Source organism: Muntiacus reevesi, chromosome 1 (genome assembly GCF_963930625.1).
Source record: "Muntiacus reevesi chromosome 1, mMunRee1.1, whole genome shotgun sequence".
NCBI classification, from domain to species: Eukaryota; Metazoa; Chordata; class Mammalia; order Artiodactyla; family Cervidae; genus Muntiacus; species Muntiacus reevesi.
Genome location: NC_089249.1, coordinates 84,908,207 through 84,925,383, shown reverse-complemented (window position 1 = coordinate 84,925,383; position 17,177 = coordinate 84,908,207). Strand labels below are relative to the sequence as shown.

Below are 17,177 nucleotides of genomic sequence, written 5' to 3'. Positions count from 1 at the left end.
TATTATCTATGGTGAAACAGATCACTAGCCCAGTTGAGATGCATGAGACAAGTGCTCGGGCCTGGTGCACTGGGAGGACCCAGAGGAGTCGGGTGGAGAGGGAGGTGGGAGGGTGGATCGGGATGGGGATTAGGTGTAACTCTATGGCTGATTCAATGTATGAATCAATTGACAAATCAATGTTTTGTCGATGTATGACAAAACCCACTGAAATATTGTGAAGTAATTGGCCTCCAACTAATAAAAAAAAAAAAAAAAAGAACCACTGAAGCAAAACAAACCTAAGAGGCGTGAGACATTTTGTCTCCACTTTTTCTCCTATTTCCTTTTTAAAAGTCCACTTCAATGTACAGAAATCATTCTTCTCAAGGTCATCAATGTCCACTATATCTCCCAGTCCAATGCTTATTTCTCTCTCCTATCTTTACTCCAGCTTTTAGCTGCATTTGACGCAATCACTTACTTCTTGAAACTCCTCTTCATTTGGCTCAGGGACACCACATTCTTAGTTCCTATACTATGTCACAGACTGTTCTTCTTACTCTTTTCTGCTGGTTCTGCCTCATCTTTTGACTTCTAAATATTAGTTGTCCAAGGCTTAGTCTCTTTTACAGCTTCAGTCGTCTCTTAGGGAGACTTATCTAGTTTCAAGGCATAAGGTCTATCCTAAAATGAGGACTTCCATATTTATATTATATATTCAGTTCCAATCTCTCCCTTGAATTCCAGACTAATCTGATTATCTAGTCCAAACCTACACCTGACTATCTAATAACCATTTCATGCTACTATGTCCAAAAATGAATTCATGTTCCTCATATCTCATTATCAGTCTTCTCTCCTCCATAAATGGAAAATCCATTCTATCATTTTCTTTGACCAAATCCCTGAAATCATCCTTTATTCCTCTTCTTCTCTCAGATACTCAACATATTTTATAGCCTCTACCTTTTCAACATATCTAGGATGTCACCACTCCTTATTATTCCACTGGCATCACCACTCTGACCCAAAAACTATCATCTCTTGCCCAGACTCCTGCAATAGTTTCCTAACTAGTCTCTCTGCAGCCACACTGCCCTCTTCTATAGACTTTTCATACAGCATTCAGAGTAGAACTTAATAGGTGTCATCTCACTAGATGACTTAGAGTCTCGCAGCTACCTTTATACAGTTACCTAGCTGTATTTTAGATGCCAGACTCAATATACCAATAGAACACTTAGCTTATAGCTAGTATCCTATCTCTGGTATTATAAGAAAATGAATGTACTTTAAGTTAAAAATAACAAACACCCTTTTGTTTGACCTGCAGGTGGTTGTTACTGCAGCTTTAGTGGATAAGTCTATCCACAGAACCTAGAGGGGAAAAAATAAGTCAAACAGAGACCAGGATGCAAAAACCACTCAGAAGTAACCACATAGGACAGAAGTATCCTCCAGGGAAGCTGGAGGATACAAGTCTATGTTAAGGTTTTGAGAAAATACCCAATTAGGAAATCAATGTAGACCCATCAGGTGGCTCTTGTTAGGTATAGTTCAGGCCTAGGCAGAAAAGGAGAGATGATCTCAACAGAGGTAGGATACCTTTATTCAGGCAAGGAGGGGTGACAGTCAGCCTAAGGACCAGGCTGAGCATGAGAGGGATCAGGGAGGCTTCATATTTAAAGGGAAGTTTGTGGAAGCGATAAGGGAAATGTTAGTCAGTAATCTTTGGTTGAGATGACATTTGTAATTGAACAGGGGGTGGGAGATTTTGGGCAGGGGGTGATAAGTCCCAGGCAGATGTAGGAGGTGGGAGGTTTCTGGGCAGGGGATGATAAGTCCCAGGTAGATGCAACAGGCCCGGAGCATCAGGGTGGGACTTAAAGTTCGGTTTTGTTTTCTCCGAAGTTAGATGATTCAGCAAGGGCCTTTGAGACCCTTGTTTTCTTTTCTAGGCCCAAAGACTCCTTCAACTCTGTTTCTCTTTCAACTTAACATTTATCACTACCTGATTTTATTTGCTTATCACTTATCTCCTCCTTTTAAAACATAACCCTAATTTAAAATATAAACAATATAATTTACTTAAATGTTCTATAGATGAAATTTAGTGGCCTCTGTCTCCAGAGCCAAAAGAGTTCTTGGCACAAAGACGTTCAATCAGACATCTTTGAGACAGAATGACTCAAGACTCAACATTAGCTTTGCAATGCTTTGAGTATTTTTATGAATAAATCAACTAGAAGGCATGTCTTTTGTAGCAATTTTCACCCTTTATTTAAAGGGGGTGAAGATGTGGGGAGTGCAACTTTAATCTGTGTTTACTGAAGGTGGAAGCGCCAAGATTAACCTAAACGGGAATTTAGTACTTTTATATTACCCGGAGAATAGTATACGGGGGGTTCTGCTCTGCTGCTGCTGCTAAGTCGCTTCAGTCATGTCTGACTCTGTGTGACCCCATAGACGGCAGCCCACCAAGGCTCCCCCATCCCTGGGATTCTCCAGGCAAGAACACTGGAGTGGGTTGCCATTGCCTTCTCCTATGGGTCCTGCTCAGCTTTGTCAAATTACCATTCCAAGTCAGTTTCCTCAGCTGTCATGTAGGGATAATTATGGTACCTATTCATAGGATTATTGGGTGGGTCATGAGAAAATCACAGAAAGCCCTTAGGGGAGTAACTGTAACTGCATCAATAAATGCAGCAACTTGTTTGTACACTACTAATTATAAATTATTACACCTTAAATTCAATCAAAGCTGATTTGATTCAATCAAAGCTGAGTCATGGTGACTCTCAATCTAACACATAGCTCCAGTTTGCTCCTGTAATTCACTTGAGAGGAGAAGGCAATGGCACCCCACTCCAGTACTCTTGCCTGGAAAATCCCATGGACGGAGGAGCCTGGTGGGCTGCAGTCCATGGGGTCGCTAAGAGTCAGACACGACTGAGTGACTTCACTTTCACTTTTCACTTTCATGCATTGGAGAAGGAAATGGCAACCCACTCCAGTGTTCTTGCCTGGAGAATCCCAGAGACGGGGGAGCCTGGTGGGCTGCTGTCTATGGGGTCGCACAGAGTCGGACACGACTGAAGTGACTTAGCAGCAGCAGCAATTCACTTGAGAAATCCATTGTGGCCATGACATTCTTCATAAACTTACTACCACTCAGAGGTTCTGGCCCACAGACTACAGGGAGTAAGTACGGATTTCAGGGCCCAAACCAATTTATTAATACTGTAAACTGAACTTTACAATATTGCCGAAAATCGCTGGGGAGAAGAGCCAAAACCCCAGAGTCCAGCAGAGCACATTCAATGTTAATTAACAAGTGAATGACGAGCGTTTCAGGTGATCAGTCGCCTAGAACGGACGAAAGCTCAGCCAGAGGCACAAGCGTGAGCGGCCCCAAGTACACCCGACTGCAAGCATTCAACAGCGAGGTAGGGGACCTTCGAGCACCCTCGGCACCCGGAACTCAGAGCAGGCGCGCCCTCTGGCGGTGGCGGCGTCCGGGGGTTCGGGCGAGAGAGTCGGGAAGGAAGCTCGAGGGGCGGGGCGGCGACGCGGGGCGGCGCTTCGCCCGGCTGAATGGAGCGTGCGGGCGCCGCGACCCCAAAGGGAGACATGCCCGGCTTTCTTCTGGCTCTTCAGAGCGAGAGCCGAGCCGAGGCGCCGCGGGCCCGGGTGCAGGAGCAGGACTTGCGGCAGTGGGGCCTCACAGGTCAGTGGCTTCAGGCGAACTTCGGCCCACGCCGGCCGACTCGTTGGGACTTTGCTCGCCCGGGCCCCTGTATCCGGTGCCAGGAACGGTCCGGCGGCGCCGCGGGTGGACCTTCCCGTTGGTTTCAAACCTACGGACAGCAGAGCCTTCCCTTCCCGCCCTTGCGGCGAGGCTGGGCGGAGAGGAACCCCGCCTGGTGCCGGGTGGCCATTGCCCCGCCTGCGCAGCGCGCGCGGCCGGCGGACGCGGAAGAAATGGGATTCCCAGAGCGGAAGCCCGCGGCTCCCGCTACCCGGCGCGCCGGCCCTGGGGACGGGGAACTTACTGAGGCCCCTGTCCCAAAGGTAAGACGTTCCTCTCTCTCAAGAGGAGGAGACCGTCCTGGCGCCCCAGGGGTTTGGGTTTCAAGTTTGTGTTCCGGTGGGTTTGGAGGCCTAGCTTGGGGCGTTTAATTGGTTGCTTCTGCAAAACGTTCAGAACTCGTCTCCGAGCTTCAGTTCTCTTCTTCGTTTACCCGGTTCGCATAGTTCTTTGATAGTTCTCCACTGGTTAATTCTCCTCCAACGTTATAACTTGAAATATGCAGCTAGGCAAAGTTCATCAGCGCTTTTCTGCGTGTAACTATTTTATTTGTACTAGCCCTTCCCTAGAATCTTAGAAGCGCAAAGCTTGCATCCGCTTGAGGTCTTCAGGCAGGGAGGCGGAGCGCGTTTCTGGATGGAGCCCTCAGGATGGAGAGTTGTCCTTTGCTGTTGTTTAGTCGCTAAGTCGTACCTTATTCTTTTGAGACCCCCTGGACTGTAGCCCGCCAGGCTCCTCTGTTCTTGGGACTTCCCAGGCAAGAATACTGGAGTGGGTTGCCATTTTCTCTAGGGGACCTTCCCAACCCAGATATCGAACCCATATCTCTTGCGTCTCCTGCTTTGGCAGCCGGTTACTTTACTACTGAGCCACCCGGGAAGCTCATAAGAAGTGTTTATCCATCTTAAATGTGAATTTATAGTCTGATGCTTATGTGTTCAGTGTAAAGTTTATCAGTTTATAAAGCCAAAGTTTATACGTGATTGTGTGTCTGTCTATTTCTTTGTATGTGTTTTTGGGTATGATACGATGTTTTAGAGAAGGCTAGATCAAATGCGCGTATTGATACTGGACTGTTGATAATACACCTGGAGAAATATACACATGGACCAGTGCTGTTATAGTAAAGTTGAGAAGATAGGTACGAGATAGCAGGTTTGCCTGGATGAATTAGAGTGAGTGAATGAAGAGTTAAATAGACAAATACGTAAGTTTGGTGGTGGGCATGGATAAGTGCGTAGTGTGGAGAAAGGAAAAAGTAGAAAATAAGTATACTCAGAGGAATAGCCATTTAATATTGTAACTTGAAATTCCTATTTCTATTTGAATAAATTAATGTTCTGAGAAACTATTCTTTGTGAGTTGGTTAAAAATGCCTACTGAATTTTTATTTTTTTATTTTTAATTTTTGTATTTTTAAAAATTCTTTTTTTTTCCTTCTGATTTTTTCCTTTTTTAACAGAAGTAGTACATATTTTCTGTAAAACATTTAGGGTAATATTCTATGCATAAAGAAAAACAGTAATATACATAATTCTTTGACATACTATTATGTTTCCTGCCAGTCCTTGGCCTTTGCATGCATGCATATGTTTGTATATCCAGTTTCTTTTTCTCTTTCTTTTCTAGGATGGGGCCAGGACTGAGGGAAAAGTGCAAAACTGGGGTTTCATTTTTCTGAAACCATAAAGTTTTTCCTTATTGTCATTTAGTCTTCAATATATTTAGTGTGTACATGTGTTCTAAGTCGCTTCAGTCATATCCAACTCTTTGCGACTCTATGGATTGTAGCCCGCCAGGCTCCTCTGTCTATGGGATTCTCCAGGCAAGAACACTGGTGTGGGTTGCACATTTAGTAGGTACAGGCTGATTTTTTCATTTTTTATTTTTATTTTGGAGATTAATGTCTTGTCATTTATTTCGTTTGCAAATATTTTCTTTCATTTTGAGGGTTGTTGTTTCATCTCATTTATGGTTTTCTTTGCTGTACAAAAGCTTTTAAGTTTAACTAGGTCCCGTTTGTTTGTTTTTGTTCTTATTTTCATTACTGTAGAAGGTAGGTCAAAAAAGATCTTGCCGTGATTTATGTCAGAGTGTTCTTCCTATGTTTTCCTCTAAAAGTTTTATAGTATTTGGTCTTTAATCCATTTTAAGTTTATTTTTGTGTATGGTGTTAGGGAGTGTTCTAATTCATTCTTTTACATGTAGCTGTACAGTTTCCCAGCATTACTTATTGAAGAGACTGTCTTTTCTCCATTGTACTTACATGCTTCCTTTGTCATAGATTAGGTGACCTTAGGAATGTGGGTTTATTTTTGGGCTTTCTATCCTGTTGCATTGATCTATATTTCTGTTCTTATGTCAGTACCATACTGTCTTGATTACTTTTGCTTTGTAGTATAGTCTGAAGCCAGAAATCTGATGCCTCCAGCTCCATTTTGTTTTCTCAAGATTGCTTTGGCTATGTGGGGGTCTTTCGTGTTTCCGTACAAACTGTAAACATTTTTTCTTTTAATTCTATGGAAAATGCCATTGGTAATTTGATAGGGATTGCATTGAATCTGTAGGTTGTTTTGGGTAGTATTGATTCTTCTAAGAACATGATATATCTTTCACCTGTTTGTGTCATCTTCAATTTCTATTATCAGTTTCATAATAGTTTTCTGAGTACAGGTCTTTTACCTCCTTAGGTCAGTTTATTCCTAGATATTTTCTTTCTTTTGTTGCAGTGGTAAATGGGATTTTTTTTTTCTCTTTCCTATCTTTTGTTGTTAGTGTGTAGAAGTAACAGAAATTTCTGTGCATTAATTTTGTATACTGCAGCTTTACCAGATTCATTGATAAGGCTCTAGTGGTTTTCTGCTGGCATCTTTATGATTTTCTGTGTATAGTTTCATGTCATCTGTGGACAGTGACACTTTTGCTTCTTCGTCTCCAGTTTGGATTCCTTTTATTTCTTTTTCTTGTCAGATTGCAATGGCTAGGACTTCCAAAACTATGTTGAATAATAGTGGTTGGAGTGGATATCCTTGTCTTATTCCTGATCTTAGAGGAAATGCTTTTAGTTTTTCACCATTGAGAATGATGTTTGCGATGGGTTTTTCACATATGACCTTTATTATGTTGAGGTAGATTCTCTCTATGCCTATTTGCTGGAGGATTCTTATCATAAATAGGTGCTGAATTTTGTCAAAAGCTTTTTCTGCATCTATTGAGGTGACCATATGGTTTTTATTCTTTAATTTGTTAACATGTTATATCATGTTGATTTTCATTTGTTGAAGAATCCCTGCATCCCTGGGATAAAGCCCACTTGATCATGATGTATGATCCTTTTAATATGTTGTTGTATTTTGTTTGTTCGTATTTTGTTGAGGATTTTTGTGTCTGTGTTCATCAGTGATATGGCCTGTAAGTTTGTTTTTTGTGATATCTCTGTCTGGTTTGGTATTAGGGTGATGGTGGCCTTGTAAATTGAGCTTGGAAGTGTTCCTTCCTCTGCAATTTTTTGGAAGAGTTTGAGAAGGATGAGTGTTAGCTCGTCTCTAAATGTTTGTTAGAATTTGCCTGTGAAGCCATTCTGGTCCTGGACTTTTGTTTGTTGGAAGATTTTTAATTATAGTTTCAATTTCATTACTGGTGATTGGTCTGTTTATATCTTCTATTGGTTTAGTCTTGGTTCAGTCTTGGAAGATGGTACCTTTCTAAGAATTTGTCGATTTCTTCCATGTTGTCCATTTTATTGGCAAATAGTTGCTTTAAGTAGTCTCTTTTGATCCTTGGTATTTCTGTGGTGTCAGTTGTAATTTCTCCATTTTCATTTCTAATTTTATTGATGAATCTTGTCCCTTATTTTCTTGATGAATCTGGCTAAAGGTTTATCAATAGCCAGCTGTAGTTTCATTGATTTTTGCTGTTGTTTTATTTCTACTGGGTTGGCCAAAAAGTTAATTCAAGTTTTCCCATAACATCTTATGGACAGACTCAAAGGAATTCTTTGGCCAACTCAGTATTTCATTTATGTCTGCTCTGATTTTTTATGATTGCTTTAGGTATAAGGTTAGGTTGTTTGAGTTTTTTCTTGTTTCTTGAGGTAGGATTGAATTGCTATAAATTTCCTTCTTAGAACTTCTTTTGCTTCATACTTAGATTTTGGGTCATTCTATTTTCATTTGTTTCTATGTATTTTTAAATTTGCTCTTTGATTTCTTCAGTGATGTCTTGGTTATTTTGTATCATATTGTTTAGCCTCCTTGTGTTTGTGTTTGTTTGTTTTTTTTTTTTTAACATCCCCCCCCACCCCCCCCCACCCCCCACCCCACCCCCCACCCCCGTTATTGACTTCTGGTCTCAATGTTGTGGTCTGAAAAGATACTTGATATGATCTCAGTTTTTAAAAATTTACTGAGGCTTAATTTATGACCCATGATGTTATCTATCCTGGAGAATGTTCCATGTGCACTTGAGAAGAAAGTGTAATATGCTGCTTCTGGGTAGAATGTCCTGTAAATAGCAATTAAACCTGCCTGGTCTATATTGGCATTTAAAGCTGTGTTTCCTTATTTTCTGTCTAGGTGATGTTTCCATTTGTGTAAGTTGGGTGTTAAAATCCCCCACTATTATTGTGTTCCTGTCAGTTTTCCTTTTTATGGCTGTTAGCATTTTCATTATGTATTGAGGTGCATAAATATTTATGTTTTATATCTTCTTGGATTTATCCCTTGATCATTATGTAGTGACCTTCCTTGACTCTTGTAAGTCTTTATTTTTAAGTCTATTTTATCTGATATAAGTATTGCTATTCCACCTTTTTTTTCTATTTCCATTTGCATGGCATGTCTTTTTCCATCCCCTCACTTTCAACCTGTATGTGTTTTTAGGTCTGAAGTAAGTCTCTAGTGTGCTGTGTGCTGAGTTGATCAGTCATGTCCAACTTTTTGTGATCACGTGGACTGCAGCCTGCCAGGCTCCTCTGTCCATGGAATTCTTCAGGCAAGAATACTGGAATGGGTTGCCATTTCCTTCTCCAGGGGATCTTCCCAACCCAGGGATCGAACCCAGGTCTCCAGCATTGCAGGCAGATTCTTTACCATCTGAGCCACCTTGGATGAGCCATACATTCAGGTCTTGTTTTTGTATCCATTCAGCCAGTCTGTTTCTTTTGGTTGGAGCATTTAATCCATTTACATTTAAGGTAATTATCAATATACATGTTCCTATTACCATTTTCTTTGTTATTCTGGGTGTGTTTTTGTAGGTCTTTTTGTTTTCTTGTGTTTCCTGCCTAGAGAAGTTCCTTTAGCATTTGCTGTAAAGCTGATTTAGTAGTGCTGAATTCTGTTAGCTTTTGCTTGTCTGTAAAAATTTCTCCTTTGAATCTGAATGAGATCCTTGCTAGGTAGAGTAAAGTAGGTTTTTCCCTTTCATTGTTTTAAATATATCCTGCCAGTCTCTTCTGGCCTGCCAAATTTCCTCTGAAAAATCAACTGGTAACTTTGTGGAGATTCCCTTGTATGTTATTTTTTTGCATTTCCCTTGCATTAGTATTTTTTCTTTGAATTTAGTATTTGTTTGTTTGACTAATATATGTCTTGCCATGTTTCTCCTTGGGTTTATCCTGTATGTGCTTCTTGAACTTGGGTGGCTATTTCTTTTCCCATGTTAGGGGATTTTTTGGCTACAATCTCTTCAAATATTTTCTCAGACCATTTCTCTTTCTCTTATTTCTTCTGGAATCGCTGTCATTTGAACGTTGGTGAGTTTAATGTCTCTGAGACTCTCCTCATTTCTTTCTATTCTTTTTCTTTATTCTGCTCCTTTGCAGTTATTTCCACTATTCTACCTTTTAGCTCACTTATTCATTCTCCTGTCTTAGTTGTCCTGCTATTGATTCTATTTTTGGGGGGCTCCAAAATCACTGCAGATGGTGATTGCAGCCATGAAATTAAAAGACTCTTACTCCTTGGAAGGAAAGTTATGACCAACCTAGACAGCATATTAAAAAACAGAGACATTACTTTGCCAACAAAGGTCTGTCTAGACAAGGCTATGGTTTTTCCAGTGGTCATGTATGGATGTGAGAGTTGGACTGTGAAGAAACTGAGTGCCGAAAAATTGATGCTTTTGAACTGTGGTGTTGGAGAAGACTCTTGAGCGTCCCTTGGACTGCAAGGAGATCCATCGGTCCATCCTAAAGGAGATCATTTCTGGGTGTTCATTGGAAGGACTGATGCTGAAGCTGAAACTCCAATACTTTGGCCACCTCATGCAAAGAGTTGACTCATTGGAAAAGACCCTGATGCTGGGAGGGATTAGGGGCAGGAGGAGAAGGGGACGAAAGAGGATGAGATGGCTGGATGGCATCACCAACTCGATGGACATGAGTTTGAGTAAACTCCAGGAGTTGGTGATGCACAGGGAGGCCTGGTGTGCTGCGATTCATGGGGTCGCAAAGAGTTGGACACGACTGAGAGACTGAACTGAACTGAAGTGTATTTTTTTAATTTCATTTTTATTTATTTTAATTGGAAGATAATTACAATATTGTGATGGTGTCTGCCATACATCAACGTGAGTTGGCCATAGGTACATTACACACATGTCCCCCCAGTCCTGAACCCCCTCCCACCCCCGTACCCACTCCACCCCTTGAGGCTGTTCCAGAGCACTGGCTTTGGGTGCCCTGCTTCATGCATCAGATTCGCACTGGTCATCTCTTTTACATATGGTAATCTATACATTTAAGTGCCATTCTCTCAAATCATCCTTCACTCTCCTTTTCCCACTGAGTCCAAAAGTCTGTTCTTTATGTCTGTGTCTTCTTTGCTGCCCTGTATGTAGGATCGTCAGTACCATCTTTCTAAATTTTATATATATATATATATATATATATATATATATATATATATATGTATGTATTAGTATACAGTATTTGTCTTTCTCTTTCTGGCTTATTTCACTCTATAATAGGCTCTAGGTTCATCCATCTCATTAGAACTGACTCAAATGCATTCTTTTTATAGCTGAGTAATATTCCATTGTATATGTGTACCACAACTTTCTCATCCATTCATCTGCCAATAGGTACCTAGATTGCTTCCATGTCCTAGCTATTGTAAATAGTGCTGCGATGAACATTGGGGTACATGTGTCTCTTTCAATTCTGATTTCCTCAGGGTATACGCCCAGCAGTGGGATTGCTGGGTCATATGGCTGTTTTATTCCGAGTTTTTTAAGGAATCTCCACACTCTTCTGTGTAGTGGCTATACTAGTTTTCATTCCCACCAACAGTGTAAGAGGGTTCCCTTTTCATCACACCCTCTCCAGCGTTTATTGTTTGTAGACTTTTTGATGATGGCCATTCTGACCAGCTTGAGACAATACCTCACTGTGGTTTTGATTTTCATTTCTCTAATAATGAGTGATGTTAAACATCTTTTCATGTTTATTAGCCATCTATGTGACTTCTTTGGAAAAATGTCTGTTTAGGTCTTTTGTCCACCTTTTGACTGGGTTGTTCATTTTTCAGGTATTGAGCTGCATGAGCTGCTTGTATATTTTGGAGATTGTCACTTGTTTAGTTTGCTATTATTTTCTCCCATTCTGAGGGCTGTCTTTACACCTTGCTTATAGTTTCCTTCATTGTGCAAAAACTTTTAAGTTTAATTAGGTCCCATTTGTTTATTTTTGTTTTTATTTCCATTACTCTGGGAGGTGGATCATAGCGGATCTTGCTGTGATTTATGATGGAGAGTGTTCTGCCTGTGTTTTCCTTGAAGAGTTTTATAGTTTCTGGTCTTGCATTTAGGTCTTTAATCCATTTTGCATTTTATTTTTGTGTATAGTGTTAAAAAGTGTTCTAGTTTCATTCTTTTACATATAGTTGTCCAGTTTTCCCAGGACTATTTGTTGAAGAGGCTATCTTTTCTCCATTATGTATTTGTGCCTTCTTTGTCAAAGGTAAGCTCTTCATAGGCAAGTGGATTTAGCTCTGGACTTTCTAGTTTGTTCCATTGATCTATTTTCTGTCTTTGTGCTAGTACCATACTGTTTTGATAGCTGTAGCTTTGTTGTATAGTCTTAAGTCGGGAAGTTTGATTCCTCCAGCTCCATTCTTTCTCAAGATTGCTTTGTCTGTTCAGGGTCTTTTGTGTTTTCATACAAATTGTGAAGTTATTTGTTCCAGTTCTGTGAAAAATACCATTGGTAGTTTTGATAGGGATTGCATTGAATCTGTAGATTACTTTGAGTAGTATATTCATTTTCATTTTGTTGATTTTTCTAATGCAAAACATGGTATATTTCTCTGTATCATCTTTGATTTCTTTCATCACTGTTTTAGTTTTCTGTATATGAGTCTTTTGTCTCTTTAGGTAAATTTATTCTTAAGTATTTTATTCATTTCAGTACAATGGTGAGTGGGATTGTTTTCTTAATTTCTCTTTATGATTTTTCAATGTTAGAGTATAGGAATGCAAGGGATTTCTGTGTATTAACTTTATATCCTGTGACTTTACTATATTCATTGATTAGTTTTAGTAATTTTTCAGTGGCATCTTTAGGGTTTTCTATGTAGAGGATCATGTCATCTGCAGTGAGAGTCAATTCTTTTCCAATATGTATTCCTTTTATTTTCCTTCTCTGATAGCTGTGGCTAGGACTTCCAAAACTGTGTTGAATAGTAGTAGTGAGAGTGGGCACCTTTGTCTTGTTCCTGCTTTTAGAGGAAATGCTTTCAGTGTTTTTGCCATTGAGGATAATGTTTGCTGTGTGTTTATCATATCTGGCTTTTATTATGTTGAGGTATTTTCCTTCCATGCTTACTTTCTGGAGAATTTTTATCATAAATGGGTGTTGAATTTTGTCAAAGACTTTGTCTGCATTTACTGATATAAGCATATGGTTTTTATCTTTAAATTTGTTAAGATGGTGTATCACATTGATTAATTTGCAAATATTGAAGAATCCTTGCACTGGAATAAAGCCCACTTGATCATGCTATATGATCTTTTTAATATGTTGTTGGATTCTGTTTGCTAGAATTTTTTTTAGGATTTTTGCTTTTATGTTCATCAGTGATATTGGCCTGTAGTTTTCTTTTTTTGTGGCACCTTTGTCTGGTTTTGGTATCAGGGTGATGGTGGCCTCATAGAATGAGTTTGGGAGTTTTCCTTCCTCTGCAATTTTCTGGAAGAGTTTGAGTAGAATAGGTGTTAGCTCTTCTCTAAATTTTTGGTAGAATTCAGCTGTGAAGCCATCTGGTCCTGGGCTTTTGTTTGTTGGAAGATTTTTTTATTATAGTTTCGATTTTCATGCTTGTGATTGGTCTGTTCACATTTTCCATTCCTTCCTGGTTCAGTTTTGGAAGGTTACACTTTTCTAAGAATTTGTCCATTTCTTCCAAGTTGTCCATTTTATTGGCATATAGTTACTGATAGTAGTCTCTTATGATCTTTTGTATTTCTGTGTTGTCTGTCTTAATTTCTCCACTTTCATTTCTAATTTCATTGATTTGAGTCTTTTTCTTGACAAGTCTGGTTAACAGTTTGTGTATTTTGTTTATCTTCTCAAAGAACCAGCTTTTTTATTGATCTTTGCTTTGGTCTCCTTCATTTCCTTTTCATTATTTCTATTTTGAGTTTTATGATTTATTTCCTTCTGCTAACTTTGGGTTTTTTGTTGTTGTTCTTCTTCTTTTTCTGTCTGAAAGCTTTTGATTTCTCCTTTAAATCTGATTGAGATCCTTGCTGGGTAGAGTAATCCTGGTTGTATGTTTTTCCCTTTTATCACTTTAAGTATATCCTGCCATTCCCTTGTGGCCTGCCGAGTTTTTGTTGAAAGATTGACTGTTATCCTTATGGGAGTCTCCTTGCATGTCGTTTGCTGCTTTTCCCTTGCTGCTTTTAATATTTTTTCATTGTATTTAATTTTGTTAGTTTGATTAATATGTGTCTTGGCATGTTCTCCTTGGGTTTGTACTGTATGGGATTCTCTGGGCTTCTTGGACTTCAGTGGCTATTTCCATCCCCATTTTAGGGAAGTTTTCAACTATTACTTCCTCAAATATTTTCTCATGGCCTTTCCTTTTATCTTCTTCTCCTGGGGTGCTTAGGATTCAAATGTTGGGGTGCTTAACATTGTCCCAGAGGTCTCTGTGACTATCCTCATTTCTTCCTATTCTTTTTTCTTTTTTTCCACTCTGCTTCATTTATCTCCTCCATTCTGTCCTCCAGCTCACTTACCCTTCCCTCTGCCTCAGGTACTCTACTGTTGGTTCCCTCCAGAGTGTTTTTCATCTCAGTTATTGCATTGCTCGTCACTGATTGACTGCTCCTTATTTCTCCTAGATCCTTGCTAAACATTTCTTCCATCTTCTCAATCCACGTGTCTAGTGTGCTTGTCTGTGTCTCCATTGTGTTTTCAAGATTTTGGGTCATCTTTACGGTCATTATTCTGAATTTTTTTTCAGATAGACTCTATCTTCTCTTTGGTTTGGTTTGGTGGGTTTTTACATGTTCCTTCACCTGCTGGGTATTTCTCTGGCTTTTCATTTTCTTTGCTATGTTTGGGGTCTCCTTTCTTCTGCCTGGAGGGTTGTAGCTCCTCTTAGTTGTGGAGTCTGCTCCCTGTGGGTAGGGTTGGACCAGTGGCTTGTGAAGATTTCCTGATTGGGTGAACTTGTGTGTGTGTTCTGGTCGATGGAGCTGGATCTCATCTCTCTGGAGGGCAGTGCGGTGTCCAGTAGAGAGTTTTGGGGTATCTGTGGATTTGCTGTGGCTCTGGGGAGCCTGGCTGTTAATGTTACAGATTGTGTTCTGTTTTGCTGGAGGATTAGCTTGGGATGTCTTGCCCTGGAGCTTGCTGGCTCTTGGGTGGAGCTTAGACTCAGTGTAGGTATGGAGGGTTTTGGGTGGACTCTTATGTATTAATGTTTTCTGTTGTCAGGAGTTTTATGACGGTCAGAAGTTCTGGAGTTGAGCCTCCTGCCTCTGGGTTTCAGTCCTGACATCTTACAGTTGCATCAGGACTTCTCCATCCACACAGCACAAAAGACAAACCCCGTAGGTTAATGATGAAACAACTCTCCACAGCCAGGAACCCCAAAGGGAGTCACAGAGTTTATACAGAGAAGAGAATAGGGAGGAAGGAGAGAGGTGACCAGGAGGAGAAAAAAGGAGTCAAAAGGGAAGAGCGGTCAAGCCAATAACCAAACCCCTAAGTGAAAATGGGTACTAAAAATTAGGCTCTTAAAGATACAAAATTAATAGCAAAAGGTAGAAAAGCAAAAATTAAGAACCTGGAATAAAAATTAGACTCTCAAAAGCACACTGTAAAAATATGGAATTTATTTCAAAAATAAGATTTTTTTCTTCCCCTCTTATTTTTCTTATTTCCCCTCATACTGTCCTAATACAGTTCTTTATTACTCCTTTAGCTTTTTTATAGCTTACTTTCACCATTCTAAAAAAAAAAAACAAGAAACTTATTTTTGAAATAAATCCATATTTTTAACTGTGCTTTTGAGAGTCTAATTTTTATTCCAGGTTCTTAATTACTGGCTTAAATAAGCAAATAAAGGTGTGTTTGGATTGCATTTTTCTTTTTTTTTTTTGAATGTGCAGAAAGCTGACAGTTGGCCTCCTGATTTTTTCCTTCTGGTAATTTATGTCATTTTCATCTAACTGCTTTTAAGATACTTTCTTTTTAAATTTTCAGAAACCTAATTATGATGTGTTTTGGTATATATTTCTTTGGGTTTTTTTTTTATTCTATTTGAAGTTCATTCAGCTTTTTGAAACTGTAGATCTTTTGCCAAACTGTGGAAATTTTTCAGCCATTCTTACTTTTTTAACCCTGTCCTGTCTCTCAGCTCTTTCTGGGATGCCAATGGATGAATGCAGATCTTTTGTTAGAGACTTGCAGTTCCTTGAAGCTCTGTTTTCAGTATGTTTTCTCTCGGTTCAGATTGAGTAACTTCTGTGGTTCTGCCTTCCAGGTCACTGATTCTTTTCTCTATTCTATTCTGCTACTAAGTCCATCTTCTGAGTTTTTTGCTTTGGTTATTGTATTTGTTAGTATATTATCTTTCTTTGTACTTTCTATTTCTTTACTGATGCTTTCTACTTTTTTTTTCAATTATTTTAATAAGTATGTTCATAGTTGCTTGTTGAGGCACTTTTGTCATTGCTGGTTTAAAATAAATGTAACACCTGTATCATCTAGATGTTGGCATCTATGGATTGTCTTTTTTCATTCAATTTGAAATCTTCCTGGTTCTTGGTATAATCAATGTTTATTAAAACTGGACTTTTTTTTTTTAATCCTTTTTTAAAAAAAATTTATTTTAGCTGCACAGGGTCTTCATTGTGGCACATGGGTTTCCCTAGTTGCAGTGTGGAGATTAAGTTTCAGTATGTGGAATCTTGCTTAGTTTCCTCATCAGAGATTGAACCTGGGCTCCCTGCATTGGGAGCGTGAAGTCTTATCCCCTGGACCACCAGGGAAGTTCTTACTTTATGTATTGAGACTCAAGGTCTCATTTAAACCTTTTGTTGAGTTGTCTATGCTGCTCTAGCAGGGGAAGGTGGTTGTTGCCTTGTTGCTACCAGGTGGAAATAGAAATAAGACTGCCCCCTGAGCTTATCTTTTTTTTTTTTTTCATCTGAACAGAGATTTATGTTTTATTTTACATCTTGATTTCCAAAAATAAATTTAAAAACAATTTAAAAAACTAGAAAATAGTCCAGCGACTGAACTGAACTGATACATTAAAAAAAAAAAAAAAAGAATATTGAACTTTTCTTAATACCTGGGGATAGGGAGGGGATTTCTCCTCACTTCCGGGTGAGAATGAAAGTACTGGCTCCTAATCTGGTCCCCATGGACACTGTGCTGGGGTGCTCCCATTAACCTAGGCAGTGATAAAAATCCTGAGTCTCCACTAGGCCTCCTTTAATGCTGTTTGTAGGGCCCGTTGGGGAGGTGGCTCATATGATCTAGTAGGCGTGTAAGTTCAGGCTCCCTATGTGGGCTCCCTGACGCTGCAGGGGAGGGAAAAGTGAAGTGGGACGGCTTCATTATTGGTGAATGGGATGAAGATCCTGACTGCCTGCTTAGCTGTCTCTGGTACCTTCCTGCAAGGGGTGATGGGAACTTCATTGAATCTCTTGAGGGTGGAGGCTCCCATTTGGCCTTTGCTGATGTGGGTAGGGCCACAGATTTTTCCCTTAAGTGTTTGGCTTAACTAGAGTGGTTATTGTCCAAAAGTTTAAAAGTTCTGTCTCTCTAGGCTGTCTTTTTCCTTTGGTTATGGAAACAGGCTTTTGTTATACTTTTCTTGGCTGTGTACATTGGCATTTCTGGGTGGTCAGTTTCTTCACCTCTAAG

General features: G+C 39.6%; 1 protein-coding gene across 3 annotated transcripts in view; it reads left to right on the top strand.

Annotated features, from left to right (window-relative positions):
- Nucleotides 1-3,541: 3,541 nt before the first annotated feature.
- Nucleotides 3,542-17,177, top strand: part of CHD1L (chromodomain helicase DNA binding protein 1 like) — a 59,923-nt gene continuing 46,287 nt past the window's right edge. For 2 of the 3 annotated variants that reach the window (XM_065905705.1, XM_065905698.1), the window contains exon 1: nt 3,542-3,709. In XM_065905705.1, coding sequence (XP_065761777.1) covers nt 3,577-3,709 — 133 coding nt within the window. In that variant the 5' untranslated portion in view covers nt 3,542-3,576. Of the gene's footprint in view, nt 3,710-3,935; nt 4,054-17,177 lie in introns of those variants that run through there. The other variant, XM_065905714.1, reaches the window with a different exon arrangement.